The following is a 24979-nucleotide window of genomic DNA, read 5'->3' as shown; positions in this document are numbered from 1 at the left end:
AATGGTTCTTCTCCACGTATTTTTGTAGAGTGACAAGTTTCCTTTGTAGACCGATTTTGGTCTGTTCTAAACGGACCAAATTGTCTGCATATAGCAACCACCCTATCACTTTTACATTTAATTTCGGTGGAAAGGTGTTACCATTTGTCAGATTTTCCCATGGTGTATGTTAGGGCGAGCAAAGACAGAACAGCACATTGAGCGAGTTAAAGAAAAAAACAACAGAACATGGATAGGAGCCAGTGAAGAATGTAAAAAGTATCCGAGGAATCAGAGTAGACCATCCCCGGATTGAAATATATGAGGGACGATCAAGGACATTCTTTCTTGAGATCTACAAATTTGGAAGGGTGATCCATGTGCAAGACACCCCATACCTAAATTTTTCATCACTTCAGGTGCAGAGTAATCTATCACCACTGTAGGATAAACTCCATCGTAGACACACAACTCCATTATTTTGTGTGGTTGCAATTGAACCGTCCGTCTCCTGAAGAAGGTTGCCTATATCGACTGGCCCAAATTAGGAGCCCATCCTTGGACGACCAAAACATATGTCGCGTTATATCAAACAAGCAGTATGCTATTTGATTTTGTTAATTAACACTTACTGAAACTACAAAGAAGTGTTGTGATTTTTGTAAATATATATGTTTCTAGGTGGACACAGTACCCTAATTGTGGAAAACTTATGTATACAGTGAGTGTGTGAATGAATGATGGACTGAATGGTGGTTTATAAATGTGGATGTTAAGAATAACAAAAAAAGATTTGAAGGTTACATATAAATATATATTTTTTGACAAGAGTTTATGTTATCATCTGTAACAGATGTTCTGATTTCATTTCGCCAAGGTCCATTGTCTGTTGTTCCATAGATCTTCCCGTACGTCTTCGCTGATAAAGTTAAACAGGGTGGTTGCTAAGGGGCACCCTTGTTTCAGCCCTATAGATGTGCTGATCTTTCTGAATAGATTACCTTGCCGGTCAAGCTTTACTTGCATATTTGTGTTCGAATAAAGTTCTTTAATGATTTAAAGTAAATCCCTTGGGCATCTTTTCTTTTCCAGTTTTTTCCATAGCAAAGCGCAATCAATACCATCGAAGGCCTGGCTTAGGTCCACACTAGCCGTGTATATTTTCATTTTCATATGCTCTGCCCGTTGTTTTAGCAGGTTTAAGATCACAGGTTTAAATTACATCCGACTTCATTTACGAATCCTGTTTCTCTTTTGTCAAACGAATTTGATGTTTTTATCCATTCTTTCAATCTCTTTAGGATGACGGTCATAAATATCGTTCCCACCACGTCGAGTAGGGTGATTGGTCTATAATTCCCTAGCGATCTTCTGTCTCTGTGTTTAAAGATTGGTATAATTATGGCTAACTTCCATGATTTTGGTAATTTACGCTTTATGAATATTCTGTTAAACAACATTTCGCAGAACTCTGCCAATTGTTCTGGGGCTTCTTTCTTTAATGCATTCGAGATCCTGTCTGGGTCCGGTGCCCGTGACTTGCTACTTTTCTTTATCAGACTCAGGATCTCATCTCTTTCACATTTTATCTCCCCACTCTCTCGTTTCGCCCTTTTTATCTCCTTGTAGCCCATTAAAGTACTGCTGTATTCGACCGAGTCTGGTTCTTTTTTCAATAGCCCAGTTAGATCTTTTGTTATTTTACAAACTTCAGTGGGTTTTATTCATAGTCTGTTTAAGCCTCTCTCGACTTCAATTTGATGATTCCATTGTTTTTCTGGTCGAGTGTATGCTCTTTTGAAAGTCATGATCAAAGGATCATGGTCGCTATAAGGAGTCTTTATTACTTCCATTCGTAATAACTCTGGTAACAGGTTTCCGGATATGAAACAGTAGTCGAGAGTAGCTTTGCTGTTTCCATTGGTCCAAGTGGTAGCTAGCAGCATATGTCCATTAGTATTTTCATTCACTAAGTACAGATCTCTCAATATAATTTATTCTATCCATTCGTCACCTCTACGAATTTTCTTGTCGGAATTGAAATTTCTTTTGGGTGACTTTGCTCTCTTGTCATTTAAACAATTTATGTTCAAATCACCACAAATGAATACTTTGAGGTTTGGTTGATCTGCTAGATTTTTATCTAACTCGTCTGTTACAGTTTAGATGAAAGTGCCATCTTCTTTTCTGTCTGGGTTCCAATAAAGATTCACTATTAATATGTTCTCTATTGCCTTTTTGGTGCCATTATTTTGGATCTTAATCACTTGAACATAAGGATTCGGATTTGAAAATTGAACGACTCAGAGATTTCAATTGTTTTTGACTAAAGTTAGGAAGCCTGATGATGGTCTACCTTTTGGTCCTCCTCTCGCTGGATTCAGGTGCGCGATGTAGCCATCTACAAGCAGGGGATCCTTTAACCAAGTTTCTTGGAAACAGATCAGATCTAATTCAAGGATGGAGGGCATATCTTAAACAGATGGCCAAAGCCCCGTGTGTCCCAACATCCGACTTTCCAGTTTTCATGTTGGTTTTCCCTCTAGCACTATTTCTGGGAGTTTGTTGCAAGTGATCCTGCTAGCCAGTCCCAGGACAAATTGATGTATTTTTCGTTTTATTCAAGCTCACCTCTGTTTGATTACTCTTATATTTTTTGCAATGGAAAGTTACTTTTATCCGTTGCAATGGTATTTTTTCAATCTTTATTTGTTCCATCGCTGTACTCCTTTTTGCTTGGTCTTTGTTCTCATCTTTCCGGAGGGTATTTTCCTCAGATGTTTTGGGGGTATCTTTGCACTGGGCCAGTCTCCTTTGAGGTTCATCATGCCACAGGGGCTCTTGTCATCTCATTTTCAACCTGGTAGACTCACTTAGAGGTGAGATTATCATTGGTTCTATGTCCTGCTTTTCCCAAGCTTTGTTTGCTTCAACGTCAAATCCCAATGTGTGAAGTCATCTCTTGCATCCAACACAGTGGCCACCGAAATGTATGGACAAATTCATAGAGAGTTTGACTTTGTCATTTGAGTTCTCATCTGGAAAACGTACTACTTTTATATCCTTTGATGTAACCACTCGAAGTTTTGGAATGTGGTGCAATAGGATCATCAGGTTTGATCGATTTAAGATCAGTCCCTCAGCATCCTTTTGTATCCTATCAAGTGTTAAGCAGTTGTGTTCATCAGTGCTTCTTTTTTGATTCCAGTTTGAACCCTTTTTCTCATTTTTAGATTCTTTCCATTTCTCTGAGAATTTTGGTGTGACTTTTAAATCATTGGTCATTTAAAATTTTATTGGGTTTAGAGCATCTGTGACTAGCTTTCTCGGTCTTTCAGGAGACTCTATGTCATGTTCTTTCACACCATTGTTTCTCATGAAATTCCTTCTTTCACTTAACGTGCAAAATCTAGGTGATCTTTGCTGAGCACCATCTGAATTTGTGTCTTCACCCTCGGTTTCCTTTACTGGACTCATTAGGATGACTCTGCCCTGGGACTGATTAAAAGAGTCAGCGTTGTCTTTATAGGTTGAAAGCTCGAATAAATCTGTAACACTCAGGTCTAAACTGTCATGAGATATCGGCTCAGCTGGCCCATTTTTTAAAGAACTTATCTTTTTGTTGACCTTGCTAACCACTCTGGGGGGTGGAATCTCATCACCTTCAACTGAGAAGGGTCCATCTTTGGTCGGGCCCTTCTCTTCTATTCCTTTTATTATCCTTAGGAATTTCCTTGAGTTGCAGGTTTTTGAGCTCGCCCATTTTTTTATATTTTTTATATTTTTGCATTTGTGTTGTTTTTCCTTTTGTGTTACGGCAATTATTGGAACTGGTATTTTGTTTGAATATCGAAAAAGGGTTTGCATTGGTTTGACCCTCTTTTGTCTCTTCTTGGCAACCTTCTGCTTCTTTCGATGCGATTTCATCGGGTCCAGCTCTTGTGACACTGTTATGAATAATGGCACTAACTACCACTTGTGACGATGCAGGATGTGGTGTCAGCATGCTGACGGTTGTCTTATCGGGCATGGTTGTCTTATCGGGCATCTCGCTCAAAGCTGGGAATAACAGGTTTGTAACCGATGTTTTATCTGTTTTCTTAGGGGACTCTGATGTTTTTTCAATTTCAGTTGTTTTGGATCTTTGAGTGGCTTCCACATTTCCGTCCTTTTGCTTATGATTAGAAAAGGAATTCTCCATCAAATCATCCTCAATCTGTTCCTGGTCTCTTTCTCCTTGCGACATTACCTTGGTCATAGGCACTTTGTTCCTTCTCGCATTTTCTGTTAGATTAATTCTCAGGGAATCTGAGAGACTCAGCCTATTTTTGATTCTCATTCTAATGGCACTATTGGTAGTGGTTTCCCCAGGCTCTTCCCTCCTAGGTCTGTTTCTTGCGGTGCTCATGCCTTTATCAATTTCTTTAAGTTTCTGACTTTTCCAAACTCAACATTCTCTTTGTAGACGCCCTTTTCACTCATCTGTAAAGTTGTGGGTAGGGCTCTGTTTCCATTTCTAAAAAAGCAACTTTAGATCCTATAGGAGCGTCCGCCTGTTGACCAATAATAGTAGACTTTTCTATCACTATTTCATGATGTACTGAAGGGTCTTCAGTCACACTACCAATAGCATAGCAGATTTTCAAGAGCTCTGCACTGGTTGTCATTTCGGATGTAATTAAACTCGGCAGAGGTGTCAGGGTTGCTTTGGGGCAATTGTTTACTGAGTCACATCTTTCAGGAAATGCTGGCAGGAAGTGCATGGGCAAATCCGCAGAGGTATTAACAATACTCGTTAAAAGATCTTCATCTGTGATTTCTACGGGTCCATGCGGTTTCTCTGGTGCGAATTCAATTCTAGTGTGTCTCAAACCGACTTCACATCGAACGTCTTTTTCCACTTCTCAGGGTTTAAAATGCCATTTTAATGTGCACAGATCGGAATTAGAATAATTTCTTTTTTTCGGGTAACATTCAATGCATTTTTCTTTTGAATAATCATTTCTTTACATATTGTCAATCTGCGGAGGTAACACGTTCACCCTCGGACTGCTGAGATGTATGACGTCCTTTACAATCAGGGACTTGGGGGTAGCCTGAGGTGTGTACTCGCAGTCCTTTAGGTTGATCCGTTCCTCTGGCCCCTTTTGCTTTTGTAGTGTATCTACTCCATTTCTGGTGCGTACTTCACTTTCGCTTTCACTTTCATTTTCAAAATCAGTGCCAATTAGGTGCAGTAGTGTTGAAGCACCCGGATTACCAATTGTCACGTTTCCTAGGATCTCGACCAGTGGTTCTTTCAGCAGACTCGATGTTGGCATCAAGGAGTTTTTGGGTGGCTTTATCGAGTCCACTGCGCCGCATGCTTCAGCCTGTTCCACGTCATTATGCCCATTACATTCGTCGGGCTCATCCATCGATGTCGACGCTGGTAATGGTGAATGGCGAGGTAAGAGGGAACTGTTTCCTGGTGTCGGCACCTCGCAGTTCTATGGTCTCCAAATCTTGGATCTCGGGAGTATCTATTGCGGGAGGGAGGCGGGAGGGTGGCGGGACAGCGCTTACTGATGTTGCTGATTTTAACAATGTTCACATATCTCTTGCAGGAATGCCGGGCGCTTTGCAATTTTTTGCAAACTTACCACGCGCTCCCGTTTCCACCTCCCATTCCATCGATACTTTTCAATTAGCAAGCACAGTTTTAGGTATCGCACTTGCACGTACCTTGCTCCTTGTTCTTTGTTGTGGACCCGAGTCCACGTCTTCGATTGCAGCAACAGCTGAATGTGCTTCTCTGTGTTTCATGGTTCGCAGGAAGTGTAAAACTATGGTAGCTTCACACACACGCGAACACTCTGCTAACACTCTGCGATGCTCCGCGTCCGGAGTGGGTGTTATGAACAGTTTGAAGTAATGAACAGAGTAGAGAGACTCGCCTGGTCTCTGAAGACAGACTCTTCAAGCAGCAAAACTCCATGTACTTTAGTGCTGCACACTCTGCAAACACTCCAGTGTTTAAACTACATTGTGAAAGTAGTGCTGTCTTTGGTTTTGCCTTCTTAGCAAAACATTCATCCAAGGAACTGTTCTTCTATTGTCCTAGCTCTTGTTTTGTTCAATTGTCCAATATTGTCTCGTCTCTCCTTGTCTCGTCTGCTTGCGCTCCTCCCTGAGTCCTTCCCTAGTGTTCTCTGCAGCGCATAACCTGCAGCGCATAACACAGTGCCCTTAGGCTGTGCGGGGTTTGCCGCAGAGGGCTCGGCGGGCAGGTTTTAAGGCAAGAGTGGAGAGAAGCATGGGTGTGTGGGGTAGTCATTGCGGATGTCCTTCAGGCAGCGTAACCTACAGACCTGCGGCGTACAACACAGTGCCCTTAGCATGTCAAGACAGCAACCAGTAGCAGCACTCCCACCTGCGTGCCTTATGGAAAGGCAAGTTCCATCTTATACTGCCTCTGCACAACAGCCAATGACACCTATTGTGAGTGCACAGCATTTATCTACGATGTGGAATTTCTATGAACAGGGCCAGGAGCAGAATCTTATCACCTGCACTCTGTGCAGAGAGATTGTACCCTGTGGGAATGTAGGGACACATATGGACAGGTCATCATTGATCTGACATATGAAGAGACATCATGCAAATGAGAATGAACAACATATTATACAGCATACCCCCAGGAGGCAAAAACACTTAGCAGCATGTTGGCCCTTCCCTGCATGTTTCACCCAGAACTCGGGGGTTGTATCAGTCCTGCAGCAAAGTAGTGTCTCTGCCAGTTCCATCAGCAGCACACAAACACAATGTAGTGGTCGGGGAACAATATGTAAGCACCAGCCCATTTGAGTGCAGTCAGATATATCATTGTAACCATCTATGAGTGCATATGTTCAATGATAAATTGGCAATAATGCTGTCACGAGACCTTCTGTCATATGAATTTGTGGAATAAAAAGGTGTCAGGGAGCTGGTGGCAAGTTCTGATGCCCTCTGGCAAATTCCCAGCCAGACTTACTTATCATGTAAGTCTTTACCTGCTTTGTATGATGCAGTGAGAAATGCAGTGGATAGGTCAGAAGGTGGAAATGTCCACTTCACTGTGGATATGTGGAGGCGCTTTGTATGTTCAAGGTTTTGATGGTAGGTGCCACACAGGAGCAGACATCTTGGATAAGGTGGGGCAGGTGGCTGCAGAGTGGCTTACTCAGATGCTACTAGCATTGGACTCTGTGGCTAGCAGACAGTAGCTCCAATGCCATTGCTGCACTAAGGTTTGGGAACACAATGCATGTGCCGTTATTTGCACATGTTCTCCACCTGAAAGGCCAGAACCATTAAGACTGCAGGAGATCTTTATATGACCTACTTCCCTGAAAGAAGTGAGCTGGGCTATATATCCCTGAACAAAGTGACCTGGGCATATTATTCATGGCAGCTAAATGAAGAGAGATGGGTACTACTTCCTTGAATCGAGTGAGTTCAGCATTTTATTCCTGCCAGCTTAAATAGGTGAGCTTGGCACTATATTCCTGAACCAAGTGATCTGGGCATTTTATCCCTGGGAGCTGAAAGATGTTACCTCGGTATTGCATCACTGAACCAAGTGAGATGCGGACTATGTCCCTGAACCAAGTGAGCTGGCCATTGTATTCTTTGCAGCTGAAAGGTGTGAGCTTGGGACTATACCCCTGCACCAAGTGAGCTGGGATCTATATTCCTAGGAACTGAAGGAAACGATTTGATCTCTACAACCCTGAACCAAGTGAGCTGTGAACTGTATCATTGGGAGCTCAAATAGATGTGTTGGGAACAATGTACCCTGTGAGAAGTGAGCTGGGCATTATATCCCTGAAACACGTGAGCTTGGCACTTTACACCTTAAAGCTGAAAGAACGGAACTGGACAATATATCCATGAGTCAGGTGAGGTGGGCAATATATCAGAACAGAAAACTCTCTTCTCACCTTCCGCAAACAACTCAAGACCTTTCTCTTCATCCGACCCCCTATATGCTTTGCTACATGCTTGTATATATGATTGCAATTGTTAATCACTTCTGTAACTAAGTAAACTGTCTGTAACCAGCATAACGATGCCCCTGGGCTGCTGCGGGCTTTTCAAATGCGAATAAATAGATATCACTGGCTTCTGAAACAAGCGAAATAGGCGCTATATCCCTGAGAATGCTTTTTGAGAACCAAGGAGCAATTCTTGGTACTGTATCCCCGAAACTTCATCATGAAGCTTTAGGGAGCTCCATCCACGAGAAAGTACTTAGAATGGTGATACAGAAGAAGACTAATACCCTGATGAGATAAACAACCCCAAATGTGTTCTAGTTTTGTGCCTTCCTACGCCTTTTCCTGCATCTTTCCCTTAATAGTGTGGAACTCCTTTTTAAGTTGTGGAAAAATCCCTAGTAGCTTTACATCTGTATTCTTTACTTACCCAAACACGAATAATATGTTAAAGCAAAATCTTGTATGTTACATGTTAAGTCGTTCTCCCATACAGTCAGGATTCTGTTTTCATGTTCAAGAGCTTCTGTTAAAGGTCCTTTGGTTGTCTCTATGTGTCTTCATGATCTGTGTTGCATGCCAGTGGCTGTGCTTGTGGCAGACTCTGTGTGCCCTCCTCTTGTCACAAACATTGCCCACACGTATTTCTGCAAGCCGGAGCATCAGGACCAGCGGTTTTTGCATCAAACAGTGTATTCGGTTAGTAATATTGCCACAAGCTGCCAGATGCACACTGCAGCAACTGAACAATCTGGCTCACTTTGGCCCAAAAATATGTCTGTCGTGCAGGAGTACAAACATAAGTAGAGGATGTGCCTACTCAACCCGCACACTTCTACAAACCAAGAGTGAACCAAATCATAAAGGTAAAACAGGCACTGTTAAGAGATATGTCTAGTTAGTAGACCGCCCTTTCTGAGATGGATTACCCACATCATTTTATTAGTTAAGAAAAATCAAACATGTCCGGGCTTCTACCCCCTTACCAGATGGCAATTCCTCACTCTGTCCCATACTGTAATTGTGGGTTGGCATTTCAGGCATTTCCCTGTTGCCCTATAGGCCAGTGTATGCCTGCCCAGATGCAGGGTTTTGACTCGCAGAAGCGCATCCAGCATGCGCTACAATGGAGGCTCAGGCTGCCCCCCCCCCCGTGCTGCCTAGCCCTGATTCCAATCATCCTCTGCCTCAAGCCTAAGGGGGACCTCCAGTCGCTTGGAAGTGAAGCCAGGCTAGTAAAATGCATAGGGTTCCCCTAGGTCTTGGAGTGTGGGTTATCTCCAGTATCAACGATGCAGTGGAGGCGGGGGTCCCATCCTAGCTCCACCCCCCTCCCTCCACCTCACATTAAATCTGGTCTTATGATTAAGGATTGCACCAGCTCTGAAATATGATCAGACCTCTCTCAGTGTAGATTGTCTGATGCCTTTGCACTTTCATTTTACTCTCTGGGGTGAACCTCGGGCCATGCACTCTGCCCGATGATCTGCTATAAATGAATAACCCTGCCATACTTGATGAAATTTCCATTGGTCAAAGCACGCTCTCAATTCCAGAGACTACGACTGAACCTGTTCCCGACTAGGGAAGTGCTTGATGCCAGGAAGCTCAAGGATCACAGGTTCTACAGTCATTCTTCTGAATCCCTGCACCTCTTGATAATGAGTTGTCCGGGAGCGGGGGATGTTAGATCCAACTTGCTGGGAAAATTCTTCCTGGACAACCAAACTTTATCTGAAAGAGACATTTGGACAAAGTTGATGCAAGGGACTAATCTCTGTGATATTTGCTTTACTGGAATTTGTATCGATTATATTTAAGAGAACTGACTTAGCACCTAAATGAACATTTGGACTTGCTCAGATGCATTAGTAGGAATGAACCATATGGAAAGGTCCGATACAGCTTGTTTTTCTTATTTCTTCTTCTCTCCTTAAATGGTTTTCTCTTTCTTTTGCTTTGGAACACTTTTAGTATATGTATTGAGCTGAAGCTGAAAGGATTCACTTGGAAACCGAACGCTAATAAAAAAATAATATTAATAATAATAATAATAATTGTGCATGATCTAACCGCCTTTTTTCGTAGCTACCCGATCATTTCTGCCCAATGAAAATGTGTCAACGGTTTCCCTCCCAAAAACCGACGTATTTATTTATTTAATTTATTTAGTGTGGAATAGTTCATAAAACACCTGTCCACACTATAAGAATACATGACATTAAAATCAGGGTTAAGAGTAAAACAATGGTTTCGGGACAAATGTTTTCTATGCTCTATGAGTTTAGCAACCCCTCTATATTTACCGGCCCAGGCGCACTGTAAACATGGTTACCAGAATTCCGCTGCTTCTGCAAAAAAAGGAACATTTGGACAACATTTGAAAGGAGAATTCTGTACCTTTGCCTGAAGAGTGTGTTGTCATAGTAGCGACAAGATGCGTTCTTTCCACATTTTCTTTCCCATAAGAGGCAGGTACTGTCGATAATCCGGCCATAAAGCACAGGGCAGGGCATCCAGGCTGGCAAGAAAAGGACACTGGCTTAGAACAGGAAGGGATCATCTGCTCCATCTTTTGATAAATAAATGCATGCTCTTTGACAGTAAATGTTGCACAATGGGTCACTGTCTTCGCGTCCATCTTGCATTTGTTGGCAATGAGAACACAACCCATCTGCTGGTCCTCGGTCACATGCTTTTATCTTGCGTGTGGCCTTGAACAATGAACGCTGTGTTGTTCCGTTTCCAGCCCACACACACAATCAATGCATGCAGGCTGGGGAAACATCTCCTTCAGAGTGCAATTGTGTCTGATACACCAAGTAACGAGTTAATGTCCATCTCCATTGCTCCTGTGTATATTGGCAGCTCACACATTATTGTTGCAAACCTCAAGGCTTCAGGAGAAAACATTTCTGCAACATGATAGGCGGTCTTCTGCAGTGGGAGCAAACTCCTGGGAACAAGATGTCATTTCAAAAGTGAAAGAACAATCGCAGCTGCTTTGGGAGAAAACACGTCTGCAGTGGAAGCAAACACCTGGGAACAGGACGTCATTTCAAAAGTGAAAGGACAAGCGCAGCTCCTATTTCTCTGAAGGGCTAAACGCTTGTAAATTTAGCTTAATCTTTGGGAGGAAGGTGATTACAGGTGAGGCTCGAACTGAACTTGTGTACAGGTGCCTAGAAACACTTGTGTGCGGGGGCGTTACAAATGCCACATCACATCATACCATAAGAGAAAATATACTTTATAAAGGTATAAAAACCCGTGAAAAGTCTAAGAGGCCCACCACTGCATCAGAACCAATACCTATCAGTTGCTTATGTTCTCACTCATGTTCTCAGGTGAGCAAAATCACACACACTGATCAAGCAAAGTACAAATGACAAAATCGCAGGCGGTCAGGCACTATTACATGAAAAGTTCTACAGCCATTTATTGCAAGTAATTCTGCAGGGGTAAACTGAAAACTGATGCATTTAGGTAAGTCTTAAATAAAGAATAGACCACACAGCCCTAAGGGACCATTGTTTATTGGTAATGTTGTGCAAATTCCTTCCGGGATAATCTGGACCACCCACTACTTTTTACACGCTGTCAGAAGTTCGTCCAGAAAGGTTTGTGGTCTTCCAGGGGTAGAATGAAAACAACAAGGTCACCCAGAGGCAGAGCAGATTGCTACCACCCCCCAACTCGCCCCAACAGTTCCTTACAATAGCCCCCTTCACCCTACTGGGTTCTGGTAGGCTCCTGCAAGGCAGTATGGCAAGGCGGTATGGCATGAGCCACCTGGGCCTACAGTATAATGTATAATCCTCACCAACTCCACCACACCACAACCATCCTGTCTCCCCGGTCCTGTCAATGACCACTTGGAATCCAGAGGAATGAACTTGCACCAGGACTAAGCCACCTGGGATCTCTCCTGCTCCCTCCCTTCCATCTCAGAACCCCTGCTGCCGGTTTCCGTCATGCTGAGGTCATGTGACGGATCACATGACTGCTGACTGTACTAAATGTCTGCTGGCCCAGCCAAGGATTCGCTCATGTTGCCTCGTGCTCTTCAGTGCAGCCTGGGGGTGGCAGCCTCATGTCCCCCGTAGACACTATGGCTTCTGCCACCTGCGACCTAACACTTCTCCCTACCGTCCATCTTGGAGTCCCTGCTGCCACTCTCCATCTTGGTGTGGTTACGTAACTGATCAGATATCTTTATTTGCTATTATTAGCCTTATTCTAGAGGGTCCTCACCCTGGTTGTCTATCAAAGGGTGGCTTGTCGAGTGTCTTTTTCCATCCCTATTTGCACCTGTATGCACCTGCATGCACTTGATCCAGCTAGTTCACTCTCCTGTTTATCTTTGTCTATACCACTTGCCTCATTTTTTTCTTACATTCACTTTTTTATTAATTCTTTCTTTTTTTATTAATTTAATGTGGTTAGTTAATTTGAACTTTTCTCATATGATATAAACTTTCCATAAATAATTCAACAATCTCCAGAAAACAATTTGTTAATTATACATTAAAAATACAACATTTAGACATTTTTAATATTTAAAACCAATTTTAAAATATCTATATTATTCATTAATAACCATGTTTTCAACTACTTTCTGCCAAACCCTTTGTTTTCAGAATTCAGACAACAATGCCAAAACTCATCACTTTTTATGCAATCATAATTATTCACAAACACATATATTTTGATCCTAGCATCTTACATTCGATTAGTACATGTATAGCGGTCTCAGCATAGTTTCGATCATACACATACGACAAAATCTTCAATATCGGCACTCAAACTGACATCAAAGGTAAGCGATTTATTCGTAAAATAATGAACTAAATCTTTGCATTTGAGGTGACAAAGTAAAAGATATGTCTGCAGCGTTTTGAATTTATACCTATAGTATTTCACTTCACTATAGCTTTTCAATGCCGCCAGTTGATCATAATTACAGGACCAATCCCATTTCTCTAATTTCATTATAAAAATCCGCTTAGAAGAAGTGAAATCACTATCCCAGTCAGACTTCCAATCAACCATATGAATAATTTTATTTATAAAATAATAATATTCCATATTTATATTTTCTACAGAGCGTTCCAATCAAACTTAGCAATTGCCATCTGGGATTGCTCATAGAGGAGTCATTACAAGTTTGGTAGTGCAGTAAAATTGCCGGTAAATCCATTACCAGCACTTTTACCGCACTGCCAAACTACAGGTTTGCTGGTGGGGGGTTACCGGATTTACCTCCAGGCAAGAGCTGGTGGTAAATCAGGCCCCCCACCAGCAAATGAATGTTGGTATTACCGGTATTACAGGTGCCGGTAGTACCAGCAATCCCCTCCATGGAGTCCTATGGGATTTTACTGCCCTTTCTGCCACCTGTTGTATCCCAGTAATACTGGGTTATCAGGTGGTGGAAATGATAGGTCAGTTTTCCGGTATCCCACCGGATTTACCGGTGGGATACCGTGTAAGGAGGGCCATAGTGTTAATAAACATAATAACTTGTCTTATCACTAGCAAAGCATATAACTTTCATATTTTTTTGAAAATTGCAGCAATGATACAATTTTGGGACCACTGTGAAAGCTTCGCTAAGCAGCACCATGTGATGTAAGAATTAAAAACTATTGGACAATGGAGGAAACACAGATTCCGACTTAACCTATGTGAGTAAGACCCAACTGGTGGCAACTGACATTGATTGACATAACACATGATATCTTAATCTAACTAACACTACTCCACCTTTCTTTTCCCTTCCTTTTCCCCCTTCTTTTCCAAGCAATTCTTCTAAGATTAACTATTGAATCTCAGTTGCTCAGAATAGGATGTACATTGATGTATGGAATGTTTTGTATGATAATTGTGAGACTAAGATCTCAAAGCATTGAATATATCTATTATGTGTAAAAATTGTACTTGAATGCACTATATGAATTACATGCACAACACTGTATTGCTCACATTGTTAGTATAACTGTGCCTTGATAAAGCCTGGGTAAGGGTGAAACAGTTGCATGTGCCTCCAAAGGGAATATATTGACACGCTCTTGAAATAACATTTTCTTAACAGTTTGAATCAATTTTGGTACAGAACTAATACAATATAATATTTTACAAACACCTCAGTTATAAGAATTATTGTTTTAAAATAAAAAGGCTAGGAGCAAGCAATCTAACACCCCCACGCTACCATATAAAGATATCAGCACCATCTCAAGTCGCAGAATTTCAAAGGATGCAGACATAGGTGATCCTAATATTTTTTGCCAAAAGAAGCCTTCTATGAACTGAAGACAATTCTAATCCTTCGAAGTCTGGGCCTCTAACCCACAGAATATTGCTGTGCAGAAGCATTGTTTGTACAGTCTAATAATTCCCTCCAAACTGTACCCAGCCATCTGCTCTTCAAACTTTGCAATCAAAAGAGTTTGCTGATTTGACTTTCTTCTCTTCGCAGCTATAAGATCGTCATATCCTCAAATATTTATATGTTTCAACATAGTCAATTTGGCCTTCGTCCACTATCAAGCGAGGACGTCTTGTTTCTTTCCTGGTGAACTGCATTATTTTGGTCTTAGCCACATTTATGGCCAATATATTTTCCTTGGCATACTTCAAAAGCACTTTACATGTTCTTTCTATGCCAAAGAAAGATTTGTGAAAAAGTACCAAATCTTCACCATAAGACAGGCAAACGACAGGCATCAAAGCAATTCTGATTGGCAATTTCGAAATAATTTCAATTCAGCACGCAAGTCAGCCAAATACAGATTGAAGAGCAGGGGAGCCAGCACACACTCTTCCTTTACTTGTGTGTATCGATGATGTGATGGCCTACCTGCTATCCAGTCTCCCTGGACCGATGTCCCATTGTGAAACTATTTAAACAATTCAACAAATCCGAGGACAACCTTATTCTCCTCATTTTAGCCACAATCTTTCCTTATCAACAGAATAAAACGCTGCACGAAAACCTACACAAATGGCATATGGAGACAAATTACCTGTCTTTTTTGCCTTTTCAATTAACATTTCAATAATTTTGAGATTATGTACAATCAATGAGTCTACCCTAAAACCTGTTTGAGATTTATCAAGCAAGTGGGTCGCTTCTGCCCATTTCTGTAATTCCTCAAGTACAAAGCCAGCAACAATTTTTCCTGTGACATCTAACATTGATAACAATCTGTAACTCAAGGACATAGTTCTTATACCTATTTTGTGGATAGGGACCAATACCAATCTCTTCCATGATGTCAGAATTTCACCCTCACTACAAAGCTTTTGGAAATAGACTCAGGATCACTTTTTAAGACCACAATGGTCAGGCCATTGGGCCCAGGGGCTCTTGATCCCATGAACCTTTTAATTTCTCCTATAATGCCTTCTCTATCAATACAAAACCTGGACTTAGTTACCTTAATACACTCTTTTTACAGGGAGTGAGACATATCTTTAAAAAATGTATCACAAATATATTTACACCTTGTTGTTTCATCAGTGGGGTTGGTCATAATATTCTCTTTTGTGCATTTTGCACTTCCTTGCAGTCACCACATACCTTTTGTTTCTGTGCATTTTAAAACAGCAGTCATCCTCTGCCACTGCACATTTCTATTTGAATATCACCACCATTTGACCCAATTCCTATATTTTTTATCTTTCTGATAATTCCATCTCTGTTAGAAGTGTCTCTATTATTTTTCCAAGCGTATCGAATATTTCTGCGCATTGGATGCTTGTCATTTTGTATCTCCCTATCATAGATTTTATTAATGTTCTGTCCTTCTAATACAAGGTAATACCTTTGCATGATGAAAAACCAGCATTACGACTTGTTAACCATTCCTCAAATGCATTTGCAGACAATGATATCAGTTTGAACTGAGCATCAGCCACTTTATTACTCACAAATGTAGTTACTTTCGCCAGATTCGGTTCCATCTAATACCTTTTTTTCCAGGATTTATATTAAGCTACCCTAACTAATCGTGTAAGCTTTCACTTTCCTGTATTTGGTGAAGATGAATGGTTAGCATTGTATGGTCACTAAAATCATTACTATTACTTCTTAAACATTTTACAAGGGATATACAATTTTGATTCACAAAGATGTAGTCAAATGTTGCCTTCCTATTGCCACTGAACCAAGTAAAGTGATCAGGGAAATCTCCCCTAGCATGCCCATTAAGCATGAAAAACTCACACTCATTTAAATAAGTCGTCCAATCCCTTCCTTGCCGATTTGCCTGTTTCAGTAACATAACACGTTTCCTGTTTACATTCCTAGTTTCATTACAGTCTACAAGACTTAAGCAGCGGGCCTTTAGATCACCTTCCAGCAGAATCAAATGTTTTCCTTCATCCTTTATCCACTCAACCAAGAGGGTAGGAATACTCTCAAACAAGCTCTCAGTACATTCACCACCTGGGGGATATGAACAATCGTAAGGTTATCTGATTCACTATACTAACCTCAGCAGCTAGCACATTTTCATTTTCAGTTGTTTTCAACCTCACGGTATTCCAAGTATTTTTAACTCTGATGATCAGGCCGCCATAAGGCCTGCCCAACACACCTTTTTTAGCCTGAATCTGAAATATTTGGTAGCCGTATATATACAAACTTGTCACCAGCCAACACTCTTGTAGAAAAAAAGTAATTAAATAATAAGTGCTGTAAAGAATCTGTCGTATTTATTAAATGTTTATAACCACACGTGTTCCAAGTAGCAACGGTCCGTCTCATGGATGCAACACTTTTTCATCATTCACGGAGTCTAGTAGCAACTTTAATAAACATTGTGCATCATCTTGCGACACATTGCGGGGTCCAATTTTTCCTCCAACATTTGTCATTATTTTCAAACTTTCAAATGGATTCATTTAATTAACAATACCCTCTTTAACCCTCTGCCCTTCTCCAACATTTAGTTAATATTTTAAGGTCAACAATTTTGCATGACATGAATGATTCATGGTTGAAGTTTCAGCCTGATAGCATTGAATGCGAGTCGCATTTGTGTGGCCTCTTCAAACGCAAAATCTAGAGTGTCAAGAACTCGCAAAGGACGAATTAGCTGTAATGTGCTCAACAAATCTGATCGATTTACTCTTTTATTTCTATCTTTTGGATTTAACCATTTTATGGAGAAACGCTTCTTATGCTTCACCTTTAAGGTAGATCGATCTGAACCCCTCGCTCTGCTTCATGTTTTTTTTACTATTTTTGTTAGGAGCCAGAAATGCAACATTTATCCTCTAAAATATCACTACTACTGTTTAGTTCAATTGCCGTAAGGCTACTTTCTTTCATTTGCTCTTCATGCTCTCCAAGCAATTGATCTTCCCTCCCTTTTTTGGATGATTTCGTTTTCACAGGAAATTCCTCAGTAATAGTGTCACTATCAGTAACACTGCAACTAGCTGATGGCTTTTTATTTGCATGACGGATGCTCTGTTTTTTAATCATCCTTCTTTGCATCCATGTCAGGTAAACATAATTTCCATCATTTGATGGAATAGAATCATTTATTTCTCTATGATCAAATGTCTCTTTTTATCACTTGCAGCATTTCCCTAGATTCTTTTGCAATTAATACAGGATTAGTTTCCTTATCTTTTTTCAATATCCGCGTCAAGCTCATTTAAAACTCCTTCAACAGTGCAGTCAGCTCTTCTCACAATATCACCAGAGCACTTTACATGTTCTTTGATTTTCCAGCATAATTTGAGCAATATTTTCAAGGCAAATTGCATTGTTGTCATGAAAGATTGAATTTCCGAAATTACAGAATTATCAGCACTTGTACTAGCTGAAACGTTGTGCTCAATATGTAAGTTAGGGGAGACTGAGAGTCACTGAGTTTGACCTTGGGTGGAGTCGTTTCCCACAGCAAGCAGGTCATTTTCATTTGCCCAAATGTTCGGATCTTGCATATCCACATCTTCAAACACAGATCTTCCCAGTATGTTCTTCTGTAGCGAATAGCTCAATTCTAATAGACAGTTGTTATCTAAATTAGAGTTCCTGGAGCAGTTATGCCCGCCGTTTGTTGTCTCTCCTGAGATTCCTGTCTTGTTTATTATGACTATTACAGCCTTATGCGGATTGTGAAGTTATATTAGCTGGGCTTCCATGACCCTCTATGTTTCCAACATTATCTTGCCCCACCCCCCCGATATAAAAGTGGAGTTTAGAGCATTTTCTTCAGCTCTTTGCTTTCGTAAATTGTAATTACATGTTTTGGACTTTCCCGGCACCCTGTGTCTATGAAGGTGGGTATTTGCTTAGAAAAACAAAAACTGAGACTTCAAGGATTAATGGTGTTAATCGTCAAACCTTCTCAACGCCGAACGACTGACTGCTTGACTGCAGACACTTGGCAGAAACACTTGCCCGCTGATGCACCGTGCGTGTGTTTTTATACTCTGCAGGCAAAGTTAATGAATGGAAACTCCAGCAGACAAGAATAGTTATGATATGATATGATATAGCATTCATAACGGGCCTATACACAAGTGTTTCAAGGTGTGACGAGGCAAGGGGGAGGAACAAAGGGAGGACAGACAGCGATCCTACTAGGCCAGGTGTCATTCAGATCGCGCAAGTGAATGGGAAGGGGGGAATGGAAAAGTGCGAGGGGGAAGGGAGAGGGCAAAGTGCAGTACATGTGAAAGTGGAATAAATAAGATAAATAAGACAAATAAAACAGCCAGTGGACTTGTTTTCTGAGACCTGAGATATGGTCCCTGCGTGAAGTGCCAGTGGCAGCCCTAAGGGCATTGTTCTGAACGAGTTGTAGTTTAGCAAGGTTTTTCGCTGATGTTCCTATGAGTAGGGCATTGCAATAGTTAAGCCTTGAGCCGATTATTGCCCTGGTGATAGTAAGGCAGTTCTGTTGGGAGAGATATGGCCTCACGGCATTGAGCAGTTTATAGTGGTAGGCTGCGGCGGAAGCTATGGCATTGACCTGCCTGTCCATAGTCAGGTTCGGATCTAGGTAAACACCAAGGGTTTTGACTGTTTGAGAGACTGGGATAGGGATGTTGTCAACAGTGAAGGAGCTGCATTGCTTGTCCAGCCTGCCCAGGGTGGACGGGGATCCAATAAGCAGAAGTTCGGTTTTCTCAGTATTGAGGCATAGCCAGTTTTCTGCCATCCAAGATTGGATAGTGGCGTAAATGGAGTTGAGGGTGTTAAGGTCGGACGTGTAATCATCCGAGAGGGGGATGAGCACCTGAGTGTCATCAGCATTGTTGGTGTATGAGATACCCAGGGCGTCCAGAATTTTGAAGAGGGGCCTCATGAAGAGATTGTAGAGGGTGGGGGCAATGGAGGACCCCTGTGGGACGCCGCATTGAATGAGGCTGGGATTGGCAGAGGCTGTGTCGGAAAAAACCTTCATTATTCTTTCTTGCAGAAAGGAGGTTATCCATTTACAGGCCCTGGGGGAGAAATTAGCTGCGGTGACGAGATGGTGGCATAGGCTCTTGTGATCAACAAGGTCAAAGGCAGCAGGTAGGTCCAGAAGGAGAAGTAGTGCAGGTTTTCCTGCATCTCTAAGATCATCCCTCTGATTCTTAAGGTCAAGGAGGGCCGTTTCGGTGTCATGTCGTGGCCGGAAGCCGGATTGCCAAAGCGCTATGAGGTGGTTGTCCTCCAGGAACTTTTGCACTTGCAGGTAAGCTGCTTTGTCCAAAATTTTCAGTAGGAATAGGACAGTGGTGATAGGTCTGTAATTCCCTGGGACCGATGGGTCCAGGGCGGGTTTTTTGAGGAGTGGTCAGACCCACGCTTCTTTGAGTCCAACTGGGACGTGGCCAGACTGGAAGGATGCGTTGATGAAGACGGTGATAAAAGGCGCAAGGGGGATTGCACAGTCCTTAATGACCTGCGCAGGGCAGGCGTCCCCTTTGCAGCTAGATGGTTTGATAGACGTGAGGAGGGCAATGACTTCACACTCAGTCATGTCCTTAAATTCAAAAAGAGGAGGTTGGTTGGTGTCGGTGGCTGGTGAGGGTGGGCTGTGGCTGTTGGCTATGATATCGATAAGAGCCCTTTGGTGGGCCAGGATTTTGGAGTGCAGGGTGTCCAGTTTCTCGAGCATGGCCAATTGAATTTTGTTGCACCAAGCCTCGTCTTTAACAATAGTGGGAGGAGGGGAGGTGGGGGTTTCAAGCTCTCTGAAGATGGCAGAAATGTCTTTAGTGGCGGATTTGGTGTTGGCTATCCTTGTGTTAAAGGATAGGGCTTTGGCCTTGATAATGGCTGTCTTATATTCATTAGACAATGCCTTGAAAGCAGCTTTAGTGGAGTCTTTGGGGTTATTCTTCCAAGAAGTATTTGCAGCTCTCTTCTTTGAACGCAACTGTAGGAGCTCCTGGGTAAACCAGGCGTTCGCACGTTTGACTTTCCTTGCTTTTTTGAGGGTTAGTGGGGCTACCGTGTCTACGGCTAGAGTGATGTTCTTTTTGAAGTCATTAGCGAGAACGGTGGGGTCATTGCTAAAGGGGGGGAGCAGTGCAGGCACCAGAAGGTATGGAGTGATGTTTTCCCTGGTGAGCAATTTAGAGCTTCTAGAGAGTGCGGCAGGTAGAGGAACATCCGAGTTGGGGGGTCCTTTAGAGGTGTTAATGTCGAATATAATGCTCTGGTGGTCGGACCACTGAATGGTAGCGATCTCTTTGATATTTAGTAAGCAGTTGTGGTGGTAGACCCAGTCCAACGTGCGGCCTTTGGTGTGGGTGAGGGCGGTGATTGCCTGGGAGAGGGCCTTGTGTAAGGCAGTGGCGTTGTGGTCACTGGGGTCATTTAGGCCGAGGTGAGTCGATCTCCCACGTGGCCCCTATACATCACTGCAATGTAGCTAATCTGGTCTATCCGACTATCTCTTCTTATCCTGTCTCCTAATTGGCCCCTGGAATGCTCATTCTATATGTAATAAATCTAACTCCACTCTTAATCTCATCCTCCGATTCAACATACATTACCTCTGTTTTATGTAGACTTGGATCACTTCCTCTAATACATCAACCCATGCTTCTCTCTGTTCTTCTTTTTATACAGTTTCCAATACACCTTGCCTTTGTGGCAAAGCAGCAGTGTCGGTATCCTCTATCACTCCTCCTGGACTTTCTCCTCCTCTTATCCACCCAGAGTGTCTCTCCACTTACCAAGCTGATTCTATTTTCCACTCCACTCTTCTTTCCACTCTTGATTCTGTATTTCTGCGCACAGCTTTTTCACCTTCTCCCAAACCTTCATATCCTCGGCTTTCTTATTCCCCCCTTATAATTTCCCTTCACAAAGCTGAACATAGTTGGAAGAAATCTCATCCCCACCTCTTATCTGGAAGCACTTTCTTCTCTTCACTCCTCCTAAGATTCCCTACTGCTTGACGTTTAAAATACAACTATTCTGCCCTCCTTCTTACCCACTCTTAACATCCTTGCTGCCTTTTCCAACTTCTCAATTATAGTCTATTGCCTCATCCTCTGGATCTGTCTTTATTTCCCCTTTTCCCTCAACAGATTTTGCCAATTATTTTACTTGTAAAGTCTCCTGTCTCCGCCACTTATTCCTTTACACCTCCCTTTCCCCTTCCTCAACCTAATCGGCTCTGTATTATTCTTCTGAGCTTTTCACTCTCTTCTCTTCTCTCCTTTTTTGACTCTGACATGGCTTCATTTCTACCGAGAGCCCTCCTTACTGCTTCTCCTCTTGATCTTATTCCTTATTCACTCATTCCTTCCATTTACCCCAAACATATTGCTTAACTATACTTGCCTTTTTAAACGTTCGCATTCCTCTCCTCACCTACCCTCATCTTGATTATCTTCATCCTCCTCTGGAATGTGGTTTTCGTTCATCTCAGTGCACTGAGAGAGGTCTTCTCCATGTTTCCAACTCTTTACTCTTGACTTGTAATGATAATCACTCTTCTATTCTCATTCTTCATGACTTATCTGCAGCTTTTGTCAATGTAGATCCTCCCACTTGTCTTTCCTCTCTTCTTTCACTTGGCTTCTCTAGCTGTGTACAATGGTTTCATTCTTAGCTTTCCAACTACACTGACTTGGTCTCCTGAGCTGCCCACATTTCTTGTCCTTTTCACCTTCAATATGGTGTTCCCCAAGGACCTGTTCTTACCCCCCTTCACTTCTCTTTCTATATTATTCCACTTTCTGCTCTCATATCCTCCTTCAACCTCTTGTCCCATTTCAATGCAGACGACTTGCAGGTACTCTTCTCTTCTTCCTAATTGTCTGGTCCCCTTCACACTAATGTCTCTGCATATCTTACCTCTGATGCGTTCATGTTTCCTCCACCTCCACCGCACCAAAACTGAAATTATTTTTTTCCTCACATTTATTGTTCCTTCTTCTGTACCCCCTCCTAGTATATCCTTTCCAACGGTTCACAATGTTTGCATCATTTTCAATCCTGCTCTTTCCTTCTCTGTCCACATCTCCAGGACTGCCCATATTTGCTGTTTCCATATCTACAACATTCATCATCTATGACTATTTCTTACTTTTCACACTACAAAAGTACTGATTGCCTCTCTAATCTTTTCCCATCTTGACCACTGCTCCAACCTTCTAGTTGGTCTCTCTGCGTCACATATTATTACTCCTCCTGATTCAAGACATAACTCAACTACTTGTCTTCTGTTTCCTCTGACTTCACGCCTTCTATCGCTTCCTCTCTTCTACCTTATTCCCTCCTGCCTTTCAACTCTCGGCTTCTCTTTTATTTCATCTGCAGTTTATACCAATGTATTTACCACCTTGCCCCTTCTTATCTCTCCACTTCGGTTGTTCTACATTCGGCCTCTACATCTATCAGCTTGCAATCTCTGCATCCATCTCTTACTAAACCACTTTGTGTTTCTTCTTGCTTTCGCCCTTTCTCACTTCGCACTCCCAAGTACTGGAACTCTCTTCCATTATCAATTTGTTCCTCTCTTTCCCTTTACATTTTCCAGACTTGGTTACAAACACATCTTCTTTTGTGTATTTCTAACTGCTTGAATTTTTCTATGGATTTATTGTTATCCAACTCATTGCATTGCTATTGTACAATTATTTCCATTGTACATTCATCGCTTTGGTGAAAACGTGTTATACATTTCAATAAATACCATATATCTGATATGATAATATATTAAACCATCTTAGTATAACACACTAACCGGACATATAGGCACATGGAACTATACATAAATCACTATAAATAGATGTTACCCCTTACATCTCACACATTTATAATAGATTCTAAGCAGGAACCAGTGCCATAATTGTTACCAAAACACATGAATATGTTTTGTGGATTACATTATTTTTATTTAAGTCTTAGTAACATTACAGAACAATAGCATGGACATTAAAACATAAAAACAGGGAGAGCAGTAAATTAAACCATGAGCAGCAGCGAAGAAGCAATTCAAGCACATACAAATAAAGGTTTCTTGCTGAGGCTGAAAAAGTGCCTTACTGCGCTCCCCTTTCCCCACACCCTTCCCAACAGCCCAATTGTCAAATATACGAATCTGCATATTGTCCAGGAGCATACTTGAAAGATATTGGCCGTGAGCATACTCAAAAGATTGAAGCCTATTTAAACATGTAGATCACAAGATACTGTTTGCCGCAGTCTATTTCATCCATATCATTGTACAATGTGATTTTCATTGCCTCATTTTACTGGCAGCCAGGCGTGGTCGACCACACTCCTCCACACTGCTAAGTATGAAAAAGGACAGAGATGCTGGCATCACAACTAGCGCGGACATGGAAACACCGCCTGAAAAATGGCATTAAAACCGTGATCACGTTGGCTGTACCGCCGCCACCATGAACATTACGTTAAACAGTGCCTGCTGAACTGAATTAGGGCACAGGTGCACCAAATCAGCCCAGCTGAACTCAGCTGCACACTGGGAGCCTACAAAAGGGCCACACCCAGCCCAACACAATACAGAACCATGCAGGCAGCAGCTCTAGTAGCATTGGGACTGGGCCTACTCAACCAACAGGCAGCACTGCACATGATGGCAGTAATGGTGCAGAGGAGGAGGCGGGGCGTAGGAGGCGCAGGCGGCAACCAGCCAACCCTGCACCTATGGCAAATCCCATTGTCCAGCCGGCACAACCCGCAGGCAGCCTGCAATAACACGCATCAGGGCCTCACCCTGGAACCTTACCCCAGGACAGATCCACACACTATACCGGCTGGACTGTCCAACAATCCTGCACATCACCACCATGATTGAGGACGACATCAGCAGCCACATAGACACCCCCACTGCCACCCCCCTCCTGAAGGTTGTGTCTGTACTGCATTTCCTTGGCACTGGCACCTATCAACACACAGTTGGTGAGCTGCACGGCATATCACAACCCTGTTTCTCAAAACTCCTGGTACAGATACTGGATGCCCTGTTGCGCCATGTGTCGGAACAGATAGCCCTACCCCGTACCCTCCCCGAGGTCATTGTCACCAAGTTGGCCTTCAATGCCATAGTAGTCATGCCAAATTGCATAGGTGCAGTCAACTGCACCCACATTGAGCTGACAGTACCACGTGCAATTGAGATGGTGTTCCGCAATAGGAAACAGTATCACTTGCTGAATATACAGATGGTATGTGATGCCACGCAGCTGATAACACACTGCTGCGCTCACTCCCAGGCTCAACCCATGACTCAATGGTACTGCGGAATTCCACGTTGCCACGGTACATGGAACGCTATGCCAAACAAAGCAGATGGCTATTGGGTGAGTACAGCTGCCAATGCACCGACCATGTTGAAGTGGTGTGTGTGTGTCCATGCCAATGAGCAATGTGAGTGTGCTTCTGTGACTGCACATGCATCACCCCCCCAGCCATCAACTGAATAGACAGTGGATCCTAAACATCCCAAAGCAACACATGACAGGTCACCACAGTTTGC

General features: G+C 42.4%; 1 protein-coding gene and 1 long non-coding RNA gene across 2 annotated transcripts in view; one reads left to right on the top strand and one right to left on the bottom strand.

The window, feature by feature from the left end:
- SLCO2B1 (solute carrier organic anion transporter family member 2B1) overlaps positions 1 to 24979 on the bottom strand; it is a 770532-nt gene that overhangs the window by 32672 nt on the left and 712881 nt on the right. Inside the window, exon 15 of the mRNA XM_069640200.1 lies at positions 10398 to 10518. Coding sequence (XP_069496301.1) covers positions 10398 to 10518 — 121 coding nt within the window. The remainder of the gene's footprint in view (positions 1 to 10397; positions 10519 to 24979) is intronic.
- LOC138528505 (uncharacterized) overlaps positions 5318 to 24979 on the top strand; it is a 107170-nt gene continuing 87508 nt past the window's right edge. The window contains exons 1-2 of the long non-coding RNA XR_011284160.1: positions 5318 to 5428; positions 13574 to 13684. This is a non-coding gene — a long non-coding RNA (uncharacterized lncRNA). The remainder of the gene's footprint in view (positions 5429 to 13573; positions 13685 to 24979) is intronic.

The sequence above is a fragment of the Ambystoma mexicanum genome, chromosome 7q, assembly GCF_040938575.1.
Source record: "Ambystoma mexicanum isolate Mex_15411 chromosome 7q, UKY_AmexF1_1, whole genome shotgun sequence".
In the NCBI taxonomy this organism is placed as follows: Eukaryota; Metazoa; Chordata; class Amphibia; order Caudata; family Ambystomatidae; genus Ambystoma; species Ambystoma mexicanum.
Note: the sequence above shows the minus strand (reverse complement) of the source record. Positions and strands in the feature narration are given on the sequence as shown.